A 14107-nucleotide genomic window follows, 5' to 3' on the forward strand; every position below is an offset into this window, starting at 1 on the left:
AAAAAACCCCCACCCCCCACCCCCCACTTTGTGCAGAGCTGCTGAAACTGAAATATTAGACTCAAGTTAGGACTGGCCTTTACTGAATAAAGATCTTGGACTTAATTCCAACTCCCCTTCTTTGAAAGAAAAAAAAAATACAAGGCGTTTTGTAAATGGGCAAAAAGAAAGGAGGGGCAGGGATGTGATCGGAGGCACCTCACTGCTCAATAAGTACTATCCTTGTCGCACTCCTTACCGATATGTCCCTTGTAGTGGGGGGGTGCTCGCAGTGACTGCGGATGGCGCTGCAAATGTCAGCAGAATTGTTGGTCATATGACAAATAAATTCAATAAATGAAGCTTTTGCTATCCAAAAAGGACTGGTGTGCTGGTGACATTTCTACAATTCACCTCACTGCTCAAGTTGTATCCCTCACTCCCGCAGTGCCTGTTATGTGTAGGGAACAGCATTTTGCAAGGTAAGATTTGTATAGTTTACAGCTGTCCTCTACATAACATGCAGCTTTTTAATAATAATTTATACACCTAGTGCAGCGATGGCAAACCTATGGAACGGGTGCCACAGCTTGCACACGGGGCCCTCTCTGCTGGCACGTGTATCCATAAGCTTGCCTCATTGCTGTTATTGATTATCAGTCAAAGTGAGCAATATTACCGATAATAAACACTGTGCAAATTTCAGCTGATATTGAGGAATGTGCACAGTGGGTGCTGCTGTCTGGCCAGCATCCCTCGATTAGCTGAAAGAGCCAGTCAGAAGTCGGCAGCCATTGAGCTGCCCGTCCTTCACAGGTATTTTAACAACAGCTGCCAGATGCTGTCAGAATTGGCAGTAGCAGTGGGCTGGTGCAATAGCCAGCCTACTATTGGCTATTGCAATTTGAAATACCTAATAACAGCCTAGCTCTTGATTCCCCTGCTATCTTCTGGCGGCCGCTGTCAGAGTACAAAAATAAATACAAAAAAAGGCAACTAGGGGTCGACCAATGTCAGGCGACTGCCTGCTGTTTACATTCAGCTGCTGGTGCAGCTGGATGCAAACAGAATATCGGTACCTGATATCGGTTATCGGCCTGAAAGGTGGCCCATATTCGGTACTGGTACCAAAGAATACATATTGGTCAACCCCTACTACAGTACAGGTAAACTCTTTGGGATACATAAGTTGGTTTGGTAATCCAGTTTTGGCACTCTTTTTTTTTTCGGAGTTTGGCTTTAAGAATATGTAAATCCTTCAGTGTCTATAAATTGGCTGCAGATTTACTTAAAATTTGTATTTTTAGTTTGCGCAGTGGCCAGTGAAAAAACTTTAGCAAAACATGGTATTCTTTGAATAGAATAAAAATATCCCTGTGCACTTTTGGTTTGTTTTTTTATTCCAGACATAACAGAGTATTTTAGCTTAAAAACTAAAGCAAGCCGCAACACTGTACTGTTCAGCAGACATTGTGGAAAAAATGGATGTGTAAACACAGTGCTATATTCTTTTATGAGTAGTACGTACAGCTGAACCTGCTGTATCGGACTTATATTCCTTGGTGTGAACTTTACATAAATTTCATGTATTAGACACGGCTTAATAAGTCCATTAAGGTGTCAGTATAATATGGGGGTAATCCACATGAGCACAGAAGAGCATAATAAAAGCACTTTAAGTAAGATTGTATAGGGAAAGCATAGTATATTTTTAGTGAGCACATATTCTAAGGTATTATTTCAAGTTGTTCCTGAACGCCCATCTCCGAACAAAAACTAATTCAGCACATTTCTTTTAAAAATACCTTGTTGAGTGTATACAAAACTACAATACTCACCTTAGTCCACCACCTGGGTCCCCGGGCCATGCTCCCGTAGGGGATTTGTAATCTACAGCTGCAGATGTGCCTGCACCACCGGGTCCCTGCCTGTCCCCCCACACTGATGTCATTGCCTGCAGACCCCTTTCTGGATCCCAGGTGGACCCCATCGCTAGGCAGCTGATATGAAGTGTCCACATCATGTGCTAATGGTGAAATAATATACTTGGCAAGTGTAGCTTCACCTAAAGCAGCCCCTGTTCACTTAGGACAGGCAGACCTACTGGTACTTGGTTGCCTTCAGGACTTATTACTCTATGCTTTATTATCTGACCGAGTATCACAAGAGACTGAGCAAAGGTAGAACAAGAGTACCTGTGGGTCAGGACGATATAGATATCTGCAAAGGATGGGGGGGACAGGAGCTTCGTTTGGAGAGTAACCAGAGAGTTGGGGCAAGAGGTTGGTCCAGGCAGTAGGCAAAGACGTGGTCAGTAAACTGGCAATAGGTTGGTCCAGACAGCAGGCAGAAATATTGTTAATAAGCAGGTAAAAGATCAGTCCAGGCAGCAGGCAGAGACATGGTCAATAAAAAGGCAAAAGGGTCAGTCCAGGAGGCAGGCAGAAGAGATCACGAGAGTCAGTAATAAGCAGAAGCCAGGCTTTGCAGCAGGCAGAATTGTGGTAAAAATGCAGGTAAGGGTTGGTGCATAAGGAAAACAGATAGAGGCAATGGTAGCTAGTGATGCATGTGGAAAACCTCAGGGACTGTAAGGCTTAAATTGGGCATTGACAGAAGATGGACCAATTGCAGGTGAAAAGTGAGAAGTAGGCAGAGGGCATTGCCTAACAATATGATGCTGAGAGTGAGCACTGGCCCAACTGCGGAGATACAGGGACTATGGTAAATAAGGAGCAAGAAAGAAAAGCACGACTAACAACTTCTTTGCTTGTGAAACAGCACACCAAGTCAAGTCAGTGGGAGTACGCCAGGAGGCAGATCGATCGGCATATCACACAGCATGGTTGAGAATGGAGAATCTGTGAGGAACCTTAGAAAAGGTAAGTCTTTATAGCAGCACAGATGCTGACAAGAAGCATGCTGATAGAAAGAGAAAGCAAAGTGACAAAAAAATGTATTCATCATTGTACTGCTTCTCCTTTCACTGTCTAGTAACAGGCTGGGGCAGGTCAAAGGCGACCGGGGTTCAGAGGAAGGGGGTTGCTAGCTATGAGACTAAAGACACCTAAAAAAGTATTGCAGGGCTAATCTCTGGATTTAAGCTGAATATTGCAGCAAATGCTGGTTTCTGATTTTCTCTTCAATGGGTTATTTATTTTTATCTTGCTATATTTTGCTAGAGTTCTGCTGTGAGCAAGTGTGCATAGATATTAAAATAAAGGGCAACATGATGCATGAGTCCCAGTTACCCTGAATGTATGGCCCAAACCTATGTGGCTTTTCAGAACAAAAGGCTTACATGGGCACCGCTGCAATGCTAATAATATCTCAGGAGCTGAATCCTTGCTCCCAGCACTTGACCGGGCAAAGTTAAACAAGTGCTATTTATACTGTTCTGAAACCATGAAAAGACATGAAAATTCCAGAAAGCTGGTATTTGAAAATCCCATTGCCCTCAGATGTATTATTCTGGTATCCCTATGAGTTCTACTCAATTTTGCCTCCATAGAAATCAATTTTAGCACTCTGTTGTATAAGCAGCACATTTTCACCTGCTGGTATTTTACGCTCTTTTCATTGAATTGGTCAATCTGTTGCCTTATTAGTGGCAACCGCCTATTGTTTCCCTGCACAGTGAAAAAGTGACAAGCCATTGTTCCTGGGGGAAATGAGTTAAAAGACCCAACACCACATACACATTTATTGCTAGATTAAAAAGAAAACATCACTAATGGAATCACATACAGGGTTTTCCACATAGAAGAGAACACATAGAGAATGCTGCAATACTAATGACATCTACAGGTACCCATGCACAAAGGGTTGGCATAGACCGCATGCTCTCACTATTGATTCAGTAGCTCGGGTGAGATTTTTACTGTTTATAGTTACCCTTACAACCCAGCTTCATACTCTCAGAGGGGTTCCAGCTTGCTGGTTGCAGTGTGTAGTGGAGGTTGGTGATCTGTTTGAGTATGGACCACTCACATAGTCATGAAAAAAACAATACCGGCGCCTCCACCTGAAAAAACGGCCAGTTGAAATGATAATGGACACACTGTAGAGGCAGCTCCCACAGGTCTATGGAGACCGTCAATCTGAGAAACAAAGAACGAAAAAGGGCGCCTCCATAGTGTAAAAATGAAATTTAATGATAAAAGCACAGCTTGTATTGTACTTACAAGAAGTCGGTAGTAAATAGGCATATAGTAATCGATAGGATACCAAATCATCTAGCAGCTGAAGTCTGAAAGAATGTGTAGCTTCAGCGTCCACTGCCCCTGTGTAGTCAAAGGTTTACGCGTTTCTGGGGCACCCTCCCTTCATCAGAACCTGATAGAACTCACCAAAACCCTGCTCTTAAATGTCTGACCTATCACAATCACAAAAGGCTTGCGATCCCTTGAGCGGCTTTATTAGGATTCGGAGGTCAGCTTTTGCTCTCTCTCCTAGATTTATAATACGGTGTTTCTAGACACCAAATTAGAACACAGCTTATGCAGATTACCAATTTACTTCTATCGGCTGACTGTCCCTTTTGGATGAACTTCAGCGATAATTACAACACTAATTATAATACAGACAACTGGTCCGAATAATTTTGTGACTCGTTTTGAGATCGCTTGTGATAGGTCAGTCTTAGACATTTAAGAGCAGGGTTTTGGTGAGTTCTATCAGGTTCTGATAAAGGGGGCGTGCCCCAGAAACGCATAAAACCTTTGACTACACCGGGGCAGTGGATGCTGAAGCTACACATTCTTTCAGACTTCCTCTGCTAGATGATTTGATATCCTATCGATTACTATATGCCTATTTACTACCGACTTCTTGTAAGTACAATACAAGCTGTGCTTTTTATCATTACATTTCGTTTTTACACTATGGAGGCGCCCTTTTTCGTTCTTTGTTTTTCACACTCACATAGTCACCTAAGATATCTGGTAAACTATGGCAGACCTACTCACCAGATCCTTGAAGTCAGCTTGCTCTTAGCCCATTCCCTGGAGCCTCATCTCCCCATTGAGTAATCATGTTCTATCTATACATAGTGTAAAGCAGTGGTTCTCAACCTGTGTAATCTCAGGACCCACATTTGTCCTTGGTCATTAAGTTGCAACACAAGTCGCACTTCAATGGAACGACCAGCATTGCGGTACCAAAAGTTCAAGTGTGGGCAATTGAACTGTGGGTGGGAGGTGTGTTTGGGGTGCCATTCTAATGAATTGCAAAGCACCTCCCACACAAGAATGCGTAGTAGGTGCAATTGCATGGTACAGTGTGTTAATCGCACAGGACTGTTCGGTTAACGCACTGTATTAGTGTAAACGGGCTGTCAGGAACGTAGAACTAATGCCCATAGCATGAGGAGGGCTCGAGTTACTACACGCACTATGGCACACAGAAACGTGCATAGTGACAGACGAGCAGTAACTGCGCATGTGCAGCGTGCGCATGTGCGTGTGCAGCGTGCACATAAGCGCGTGCAACGTGCACGTGTGCGCGGGCCAGTGCACGAATTGGCGCCAATCGGCCTATTTAAACCCCAAGCAGCAACTGATAGTTGCTGGAAGATCTCAACTGTACCTGTACCTGTGTTCCTGTATCTGAATCCTGTGACTGACCCAGCTTGCTCCTGTTTCCTGCTGTCTGCTGCCTGCCTTCTGACCTCGGCTTATCTGACTGATCTCCTGCCTCCTGATTCGGCTCTGATCTGTCTGGTTCTGACGCGGCTTCTACTGACCACGTCTACCATCCGGATTCTCCTGGCCTGGCCTGCCAGCCACTGATCCTGAATCCTGCATTTGGCTGCCTGAATCCTGCATCTGGCTTCCGGCATCTGGCATCCTGCATCTGGCTGCCTGAATCCTGAATCCTGCATCTGGCTTGCTGCATCTGGCATCCTGCATCTCGCTGCCTGAATCCTGAATCCTGCATCTGGCTTCTTGCATCTGGCATCCTGCATCCGGCTTCCTGCATCCGGCTTCCCTATCCTTACCAGCAGGTGATCCACATCCACAGGCACTGGTGTCTCTCTCTGTCCGTGCGCTACCTGTGCCATCTCCAGGGGTGCTCTGACGAGAGTTACAAAAGGAGCCTCCCTCATCTTTCAGACCATACCAGGTACGTGACACGGGCCCTCAAAAACACTGACAGACACACACAACCAAAAACAATCTCACATACACATTACAAAAAAAAAACATTTTCTTAAGATCCACCCAGTCTCCCTACCTTACAAGAACTGGAGTGGATCCTCAGCCTGGGGTCCAGTGTGGGCTGCTGTGCTGTGACAGAGCTCCATCCATATGTGTATTGCTTGTACAGATCCATTGTGTGCCCTGTAGAGGTGCCGGGAGCCAGAATATGACGGCACTCTAGTCCAGGGACATGTACAGGACATGCTCCAGCCCACTCCACCTGACACTTGACGCCGGGCAGCATATGAATGGCTGCTCGGCATGAGAACTGACACTTTCTGCTCAAGGGGGAGGCTGAGGAGCCTCTCGCCTAGAAAAGTGGAAGGCACAAGGTGACCCACTGAACAAGGAGTCGCAACCCACTTTTGGGTCTCGACCCACCAGTTGAGAATCAAGGGTGTAAAGTATACTGCAGCCTGAGGAGTCAGGCTTCAGGGACCAGAGTAACACCCAGCTGACACCACAGTTCGAGTGAGTATAACTTTTTTTTAAGCGCATAGACCTAAATGAGCACTTAAGCCTTGCAGTGCTGGGGGAGCCCCACTGCAAGGGTTAAGATTTTTTTTCCTGGAGTTCTGCTTTAAGTACACTTTTGCCCAGAGTTCTGCTTTAAAGTAAATTTGTAATAGCACTGGACCAATCACCAACATTGTTGTCTATATAACTAGGTATTAACATTTTATAAGTAAAAAACCCCAGAGATTGTTGATCCAGGGAATATCTGATTGCCTTGTAGGATGAGGAAATAATTTTTGTCCCCTGTTAGAACAAATTGAGCCATGTTTTACAGGTTTTTTTTGCCTTCCTCTGGATCCACTGTGGGCATAAGGATCGGTTTATGGAGGTTTCTCTAATTTGTTTTCTCTATAGGTTGAACTTGATGGATTTGTGTCTTTTTCAACCTGACAAACTATGTAACTATGGTACTGATTGAAGCCACTTATTACAGCTAACTACAAAATAACCAGCAGACTTAAAAATTTCCCTATTGGATTTTACCAGTGATCATAAAAGTCTAAAAATGTGAGTACCTTGCGCATGTGGCTCTTCAGGGGTGTTGTAATCAGGAGCTAGTTCAGCGCTGAGCGTATTCTGCTTTGAGCTCCACGCATAATTATATCCACTCTGTGCATCTACTACTGGCAGGTGTGTGTCACGGGGTACCCAGCTGCCAATGTAGTCCTGCTCCTCTGCTGCCTTTTGAAGGCTATGCCCTGTTTCATCCTCGAGACATTTGTGCAAACCTTCTCCTGAGGAGGGCAAATCTAGAACATAGAATAAAGTTGTTATAAACAACATACTTATAACCACTATAAAAATCAATTTTCGTAAGCTTCAAAAAAAGGACAATTATGTAATGAAAATCATCACATTAAGTGGTAAAAATCACCACAGCCTATAACAATTGAAATCATTTAAAACTAAAGTGCTTGTTCAATACGGATATATTTCCAAGGCTATAATAATTATCAGACAATAAGCACTGATTCAGATGGGCTGCTACTGTAACTCTGGGGTCAGTGTCTTTCCAATGAAACAAAGGAGCAAACCAATAAGTTGTAAAAAAAAATAAAAATAATAACCACAGGTAATAAAAGACTTACACCCACCAAAACTTTTTTTATATACAGTATATCATGAGGAATGATTAGCACTTTTGTTGCTTTTATTTTCTTGTTTGACCCCAAAGGGTAGATTTCCTCTCAATTTCTGTCTGCAGAAATGTATAACTGTAGCCTCTAGGTTATATTTTAGAAACATCATTTATCAGATGCTGGACCTCACAGTGAAAAATTGTGCATAGCATGGAATGTATACCACAGCCCCAGTGAAGACAGGATCAGCGACAGAGCAGACAATCAAAATGCAGCAGTAGCAGCTACAGCTGGGACATACTGCTGACATGGAGTGGGTAGATGGTTACATACAGCATGCAAAAACCCACAATGAATGCTGATAATTATGAGGTATATTTATAAAACATTCACAGAGCTGTTCGCTCTGCGAACATCTGAATTTTAAATTCACACTGCATATGGCTACTAGATGGAGCCGAAGTTCAAATAACATTCTTATGCTTCTCAGCTCTATCTAGTGGACATATTGCGGTGTGAATGTAAAACTCAGATACACGCAGGGCGACCAGCTCTGCAAGCCATTTATAAATACACCCCCTTTTTTTACATTTGATGAAGATCATGACATTGATTTCCAATGGAAAAAGTACATTACCCAATAACAACCAATCAGATTTCAAAGTGATATTGGTTGCTGCGGTTTACTAGATTTAACGTTGTCCTACTGAATAAACCCATAGGTTGTGATTGTGAAATTATATTTTCCTACACATGGCCTGGATAATGTAAAACATCATAAACCGCTTAGTATGGAAAACAGGCTTTTTGCTGTTCACTTGTCATTTTATTACCTGAAACCTCTACTGGTTTGTTCTGTTGAGCAGCTTCTGTTTTGTTCGCTTGATCGTTGCAGGTAACAGGGCTTATTCTACCGGTTCCATTACTTGTCTAGTGATAAAATGTAAAAAAAAAGGCACATATCAGACCTAGACAGATCTTGAACACAAAAACACCTCCTTATCCCTAAGATAGGGGACAGGTGTTCTGTAGTTCACAGAAAAGAAATGGGAAGGCTGATAACATTGAGCATTCAGATAAATGCACAAGAAGTTTTAAGAAGATTGGGTTTCTAGCAGGGTCAACAGGTATTTTTCTGTTAACTAGGAATCTACAGGAAGTATCTACAGGAAGTTATCAGCTCACAAGAATTCTGGCGGGGTCAACAGGTATTTTCTGCACTTACAACACATGTAACAAAATTATTTCAAATGGTAATAGTTAACAAACTTAAAAGTTTGCTGCTTTATACTGTGTGTGGGTTATATTACTACGTTCTGGTGAAAAAAATAGCATTATAGAAGTGAGTGATACATGTGTAGCCACCATCACCTTCTGTGATGTGACAACTAGACATTTGGTGATAGCCAGGCCTGTAGTCAGCCTAGCTGGATTATAGTGGCAGTTATCTGGTTAATTCCAGGTGTCTGGCATTGCCTGTACCCCCCTGGGCGGAGTGTGATTCTGTCATATTGTGGGACAGCCAATGAGAGGCACTGTAGTGTATGTACAGTACAGCAGCCAATCACTGGGTTTCTCTCAACCAGTGGTGCATGCTGGGATAGGGTACATATACTGGAGGGATTTGCCATGTGCTCAGACTAGCCGGTACCAGCCATGTATTAGGGCTGGGTGCTGTTCAGCCTGCTCCCCGGGCTAGGCCTAAGGCCTGGGGGTGGGCACAGGCTGGTGTGAGGAAAATGTTTCCCTGCGGCCTCCAACATGGAGGAGGCTTGTGTTGCTGTCGGAGGAAGAGACTCAGGACCAATGCTGGCTCTTGAAGTTTCCTGGATACTAAGGACTTCAGGAGTATGGCCGGTGTCTTTCCTGTTGAGGATCTATATTCATCCTTACTCATCTGCTACTTCAGTTGCTATCCGCTGCCTCCCAAGTGGATCTACACTGATATGCCAACCAGGTCTGGTGAGTCTGGAGTTAAAGTCTGTTACACCCTGGAAGCTTAGAATCTCTATACCCTCTCTCCTCAGTGAAGATGTTCAATAAAAGTTATTCTGCATTATATTACTGGAGTGGACATCAGTTTGTGGACACCAGAAGAAGGGTGGTTAATCCTCATGGGTGGGCAGCTGAAGATCATACCCTAGACAGACTAGAGATGAACCGGGCATTCAGCGGCTCCTTCAGGGATAAGCGCTACACATGCTAGACACCCTGGGGACCCAAAATGCATTGCAGTGTGATTAAATATTTCTCCTTTTTTTGTTTATTCTGTATAAAAAGTATTGTCAGAAAAAAGGAATAGCAATGAAGGTGTGAACCTAAATATTGGTCCTGATGGTGTTTACAATTTGTCTGTACTTGTATAATATAAAATATGTTAATAAAAAAGGAGCAATTAAGAAAAGTTCATTGTTAGGGTTTATAAACACTTTAAAATAAACCTTTGCTAAAATTAATATGGGGAAGCCATTGATGATTTCTTTCTAAAAATTATATTTTCCTGGCAGACATGCCAGAAAGACAATAAGATTATTATATTATTATACAGGATTTATACAGCACCAACAGTTTGCGCTTTGCAACATAAGGAAGACATCGCATTTACAATACAAGTTCCAGTTCAGCTCACAGGAAGTGACAAGGACAAAATCAACAGTCATCTTCTGTACTTGCCAAAAATGTTCTTATCCTGAAAAAAGAAAACACTAGTGCAGCCTCCACATCTAAAGACTGTAAGCTGCAATATATTACACTTATTTTCTTGGGTTTAGTCATCCTTTAAGTATTTTTGTACATAAACAACAACAAAAAGCTCCTTCTCACACAACGTCTAGCAATACGCTTCCTTTATCGTGTTTAATAAGAGGAACTAAAGGTACTCTGAGTTCAGAGCTAATTAACATATCAATGTTCAGCAGATCTAAGCAGGCTACATAATGCCTGTCAAAAAATAAATAATCTCACAACAGAATTTAACTAAAGTTAACTTTACAACAAAATGAGAGAAAAAAATTGTATTGTATCACCTTCTAATGTGTCAAATTTTTTTTCCTCAAAGTCCGCCATGACTATTCTTTCATTTTAATTAGTCCGGGAAAGAGAAACTAATAAACACACCAAAAATGGCCCCGGGATTTCAAAAGAAGTTGTTTAGGACCAAGTTCAGATGCGGTTTAATTATAAGAGGCGAATGGACTTTTTCATTTTTGTTACACCACAGTAAGCATGGTATAATGGTCGTATTGTACCTTGAAACACACACATCTCATTCCATTGTTCTAGAAGAGGCTGAGAACAAATCCCCTCTAAGACTTTCAGTAGAGCTCTAGCTGTGGCAGGCTTCACTGTTACAGCTTCACCTTGCGTCCCTGGGCTTCCTGTCAGAAGCCCTTTTATGCTTCTGTAATTGCCTGATTCTGAAACCACAGAAAGTCTGTGATATCTTGTGCCAATTACAAGCACTACCATTTAATACATGCAGACCCCTCGCCCTTGCACAATCACTGGTTTTCCTATCTCAGAAGACAATAACAGAAGAGGAGGCGGTAAAAAAGGGAAAAGAACACTTTTTTCTGCTTTTACAAGACTGAAAAGTATTTTTTTTCTGCTGTCGGGTTAGTTTCACAATAGGTAGACAGAATCGGCTTAAAATGACATCTTGTAAAAAACGAAGGGATTGTGAATGATGGTTTACACAAGTATGGCTTTATTTTCAAAGCTGTAGTGCTACTGAACTATACCTTCAAGAAGGGTACCATGAAATCCCTTTCTACATGAGACGTTCAATAACTTTTACTTCCTCTTTTCTAATACTTCTGGCCCAGTTTTGACATTTTAAGCAATGACACTATTAAGTCCAAGGATCTGAGGATTTCTCAAACTCCTACAAGGTGGCCAAGGCCTCAGGCCTGTAATGAAGCCACCACTAAAAAGTCTGCCGTTGCCAACCCATTTCTGGTGTCAGAATCCTCCCCTGCAGCAAACTGCATTTGAGTAAGCCATTAATAAAAATGTAGCTTATCTGTGCATCACTCAGCTGTAGATACTCAAATCATATCTGAATTGGTGCTGACACTGTCCTTCATTCTGGAGGGTGGCTATTTGTGTTCCCCATGGTCCCTGTGTGTGTTGTAAAGGAGCCACCACTCCAATCTCGCTCCCGTGATGGACTACAATCTCAATACAAATTAGTAAACTAAACTACTATTTTTATTTATAGTTAGCATACTCGATTGCATTTAGAAAAAAATGGTGGACTACCAGAAGCCATATTGTCAGTGTGCATTGGAGCTTGTTAGGGAATGCTGACAAATCTGTGTAGGGATAGCATATGGAGCGATGCAGGCCACCTCAGGTCCATCTAGTGGCCATAATGCAATTTTACAAGATGACATTTGAAAATACATTCGACTTATAAAGAAAATATACAAGAATATTTGTTTTTTGCAACCATTCATACAGAATTAACATTCATAGAGATTTGCATGGCCAATGGCTCTTTTGCGAATGGACTCCTTAGTGTGACATAAGCCTTACAGCACACATCCTAGCAGCAGTACACAGCACTGCATCGCTGTGAAACGGATGGCAGATAATAAGAAGAGCTATTGTGTAGGTGTTTTTTGGCAAAATGGTAACTCTAGTTCTCTGCAATATGTACGTGTTTCAGACTACAAGCTATATATATATATATATATAGGAGCTGGCAACACCCTAACCTGATTATCAGAGTCTGCCGTAAGTGCACAATGTATTTGACAAGAGTATTGAGGAAAAGGTCATGTTTAGTCATGTGAACCCAACACTTCACTCACATAAGGAAATAAAATGATAAAGGTTGGAGTATTTTTTTTTTTGTATTATTAAAAGAAATAGATCATAGAACATATGGGAAAAGCTAAAATGTCTTTAATATTCTAAAAAATATGTAGCCACCAGGACTTAGCAACTACTTTTATTATAGACACAGTTCAGGTTCTATAAGATGCATACGGGTACAGCCGCAATAAATTGATCAATGTATGGCCAGCCTTACACAGTGCCTTCCATCCACAATAGATGGCATGAGTCCCATGGAGGAATTCATGAGACTCCTGCGATCGGCCCCATTCGCAGGTATAAATGGGGCCTATAGCAGGCAGACTCTCCCTGCTTAGGTTAGTCCGAGCTAGTTACAGTACCTCAATGTATCGGCAAGGATCGAGATAACAAAAGCAGGTAACAATCTGCAATCAAGTTTGCAAAAATACTTACAATATATACAATTGGTCTGGAGACGTTTGTTTGCGCTTTTTTTCTCAACTGAAGCGGAGTTTTATTTTACAGAAGTGACAGGTTGTGCTTTAGCTCATGTCCTTGAGAATATGCTGCAATATTTGTTTTGTTATAATGGTAGCGGTTACTGTACAGTACTATTCAAATTTCAAAGCACCATTCAAAAGACTCGTACAGAGTGCAGACTAGGACATTCTAAATAGCCTAATAAATAGGAATCAATACAACCGCAAGGATCTCATGGAGAAAGTTGCTACCTAAGGTATTGGAGTTTGGTGAGAAACCCATCAAAGCGCAATTAGCTGTTAAATCACTTTCATGCTGATCTGCATAAACTGCAACAGTAACAATAAATCAGATTATAATAAAGTGTTCGTTTTTTAGTACCAGTGATGTGCTTAAAAGTGAATAATTACCTTAATTTATGGTTGGTTCCCTCTCTTTTCCCCTTGCTGAGATCAGGCTCCAGTCACCATATTTGAGTAAGCAGGCAACCTGTATGTGATACTACATTATGGTATCATTTTCCTCCCAGGAACCTCTTTTCAGTGAGACAACCCTACTGTAGCTATAATTGTTGCAGGTAGAAAACAAACTATAGCCTCGGGTGTTCAAGCTTAAAGTGAAACTGATCTGGCCTAGAACATTTCTTAGAGAGTAATCATTGATCCCATGTCTCCACCAATTGGATTATATGGATAAACTGTACGCAGAACCTCAACTACTGAATAAGTCGAGCTTAAAGCTTAACTCCAGCCTTACATTAAAGAGGAACTTTACCCATATCTTTGAAATGACAACAAATACACCTTTAGAAACACCTTCATAAAAGGTCCAAATTAAGCCTTACCTCCAGTGGCGTAACCAGAGTTCTGGGCGGCCGGGGCAGAAATTCCCCCCCTCCCCCCATTATTTAAACAACCACTGGAACTGTACCCTGCACCTCCCCTCCACACACACATGTTTTTATTTTTATTTTTCAAATTTTTATATTTTTTGAAACTTTTTCATTTTTTAAATCCATTTTTATTTATTAATTAATTTTTTATTAATTATTTT

The 14107-nt window shown here is 41.9% G+C and overlaps 1 protein-coding gene across 1 annotated transcript in view; it reads right to left on the bottom strand.

The window, feature by feature from the left end:
* Positions 1-14107, bottom strand: part of SEC16B (SEC16 homolog B, endoplasmic reticulum export factor) — a 134660-nt gene that overhangs the window by 38280 nt on the left and 82273 nt on the right. Inside the window, exons 18-19 of the mRNA XM_018575097.1 lie at positions 8608-8704; positions 7211-7444 (exon numbers count right to left, since the gene is read on the bottom strand). Of these exons, the coding sequence (XP_018430599.1) occupies positions 7211-7444; positions 8608-8704 (331 nt within the window). The remainder of the gene's footprint in view (positions 1-7210; positions 7445-8607; positions 8705-14107) is intronic.

Source organism: Nanorana parkeri, unplaced genomic scaffold, assembly GCF_000935625.1.
Source record: "Nanorana parkeri isolate BGI_ZX_2015 unplaced genomic scaffold, ASM93562v1 scaffold52, whole genome shotgun sequence".
NCBI lineage: Eukaryota > Metazoa > Chordata > Amphibia > Anura > Dicroglossidae > Nanorana > Nanorana parkeri.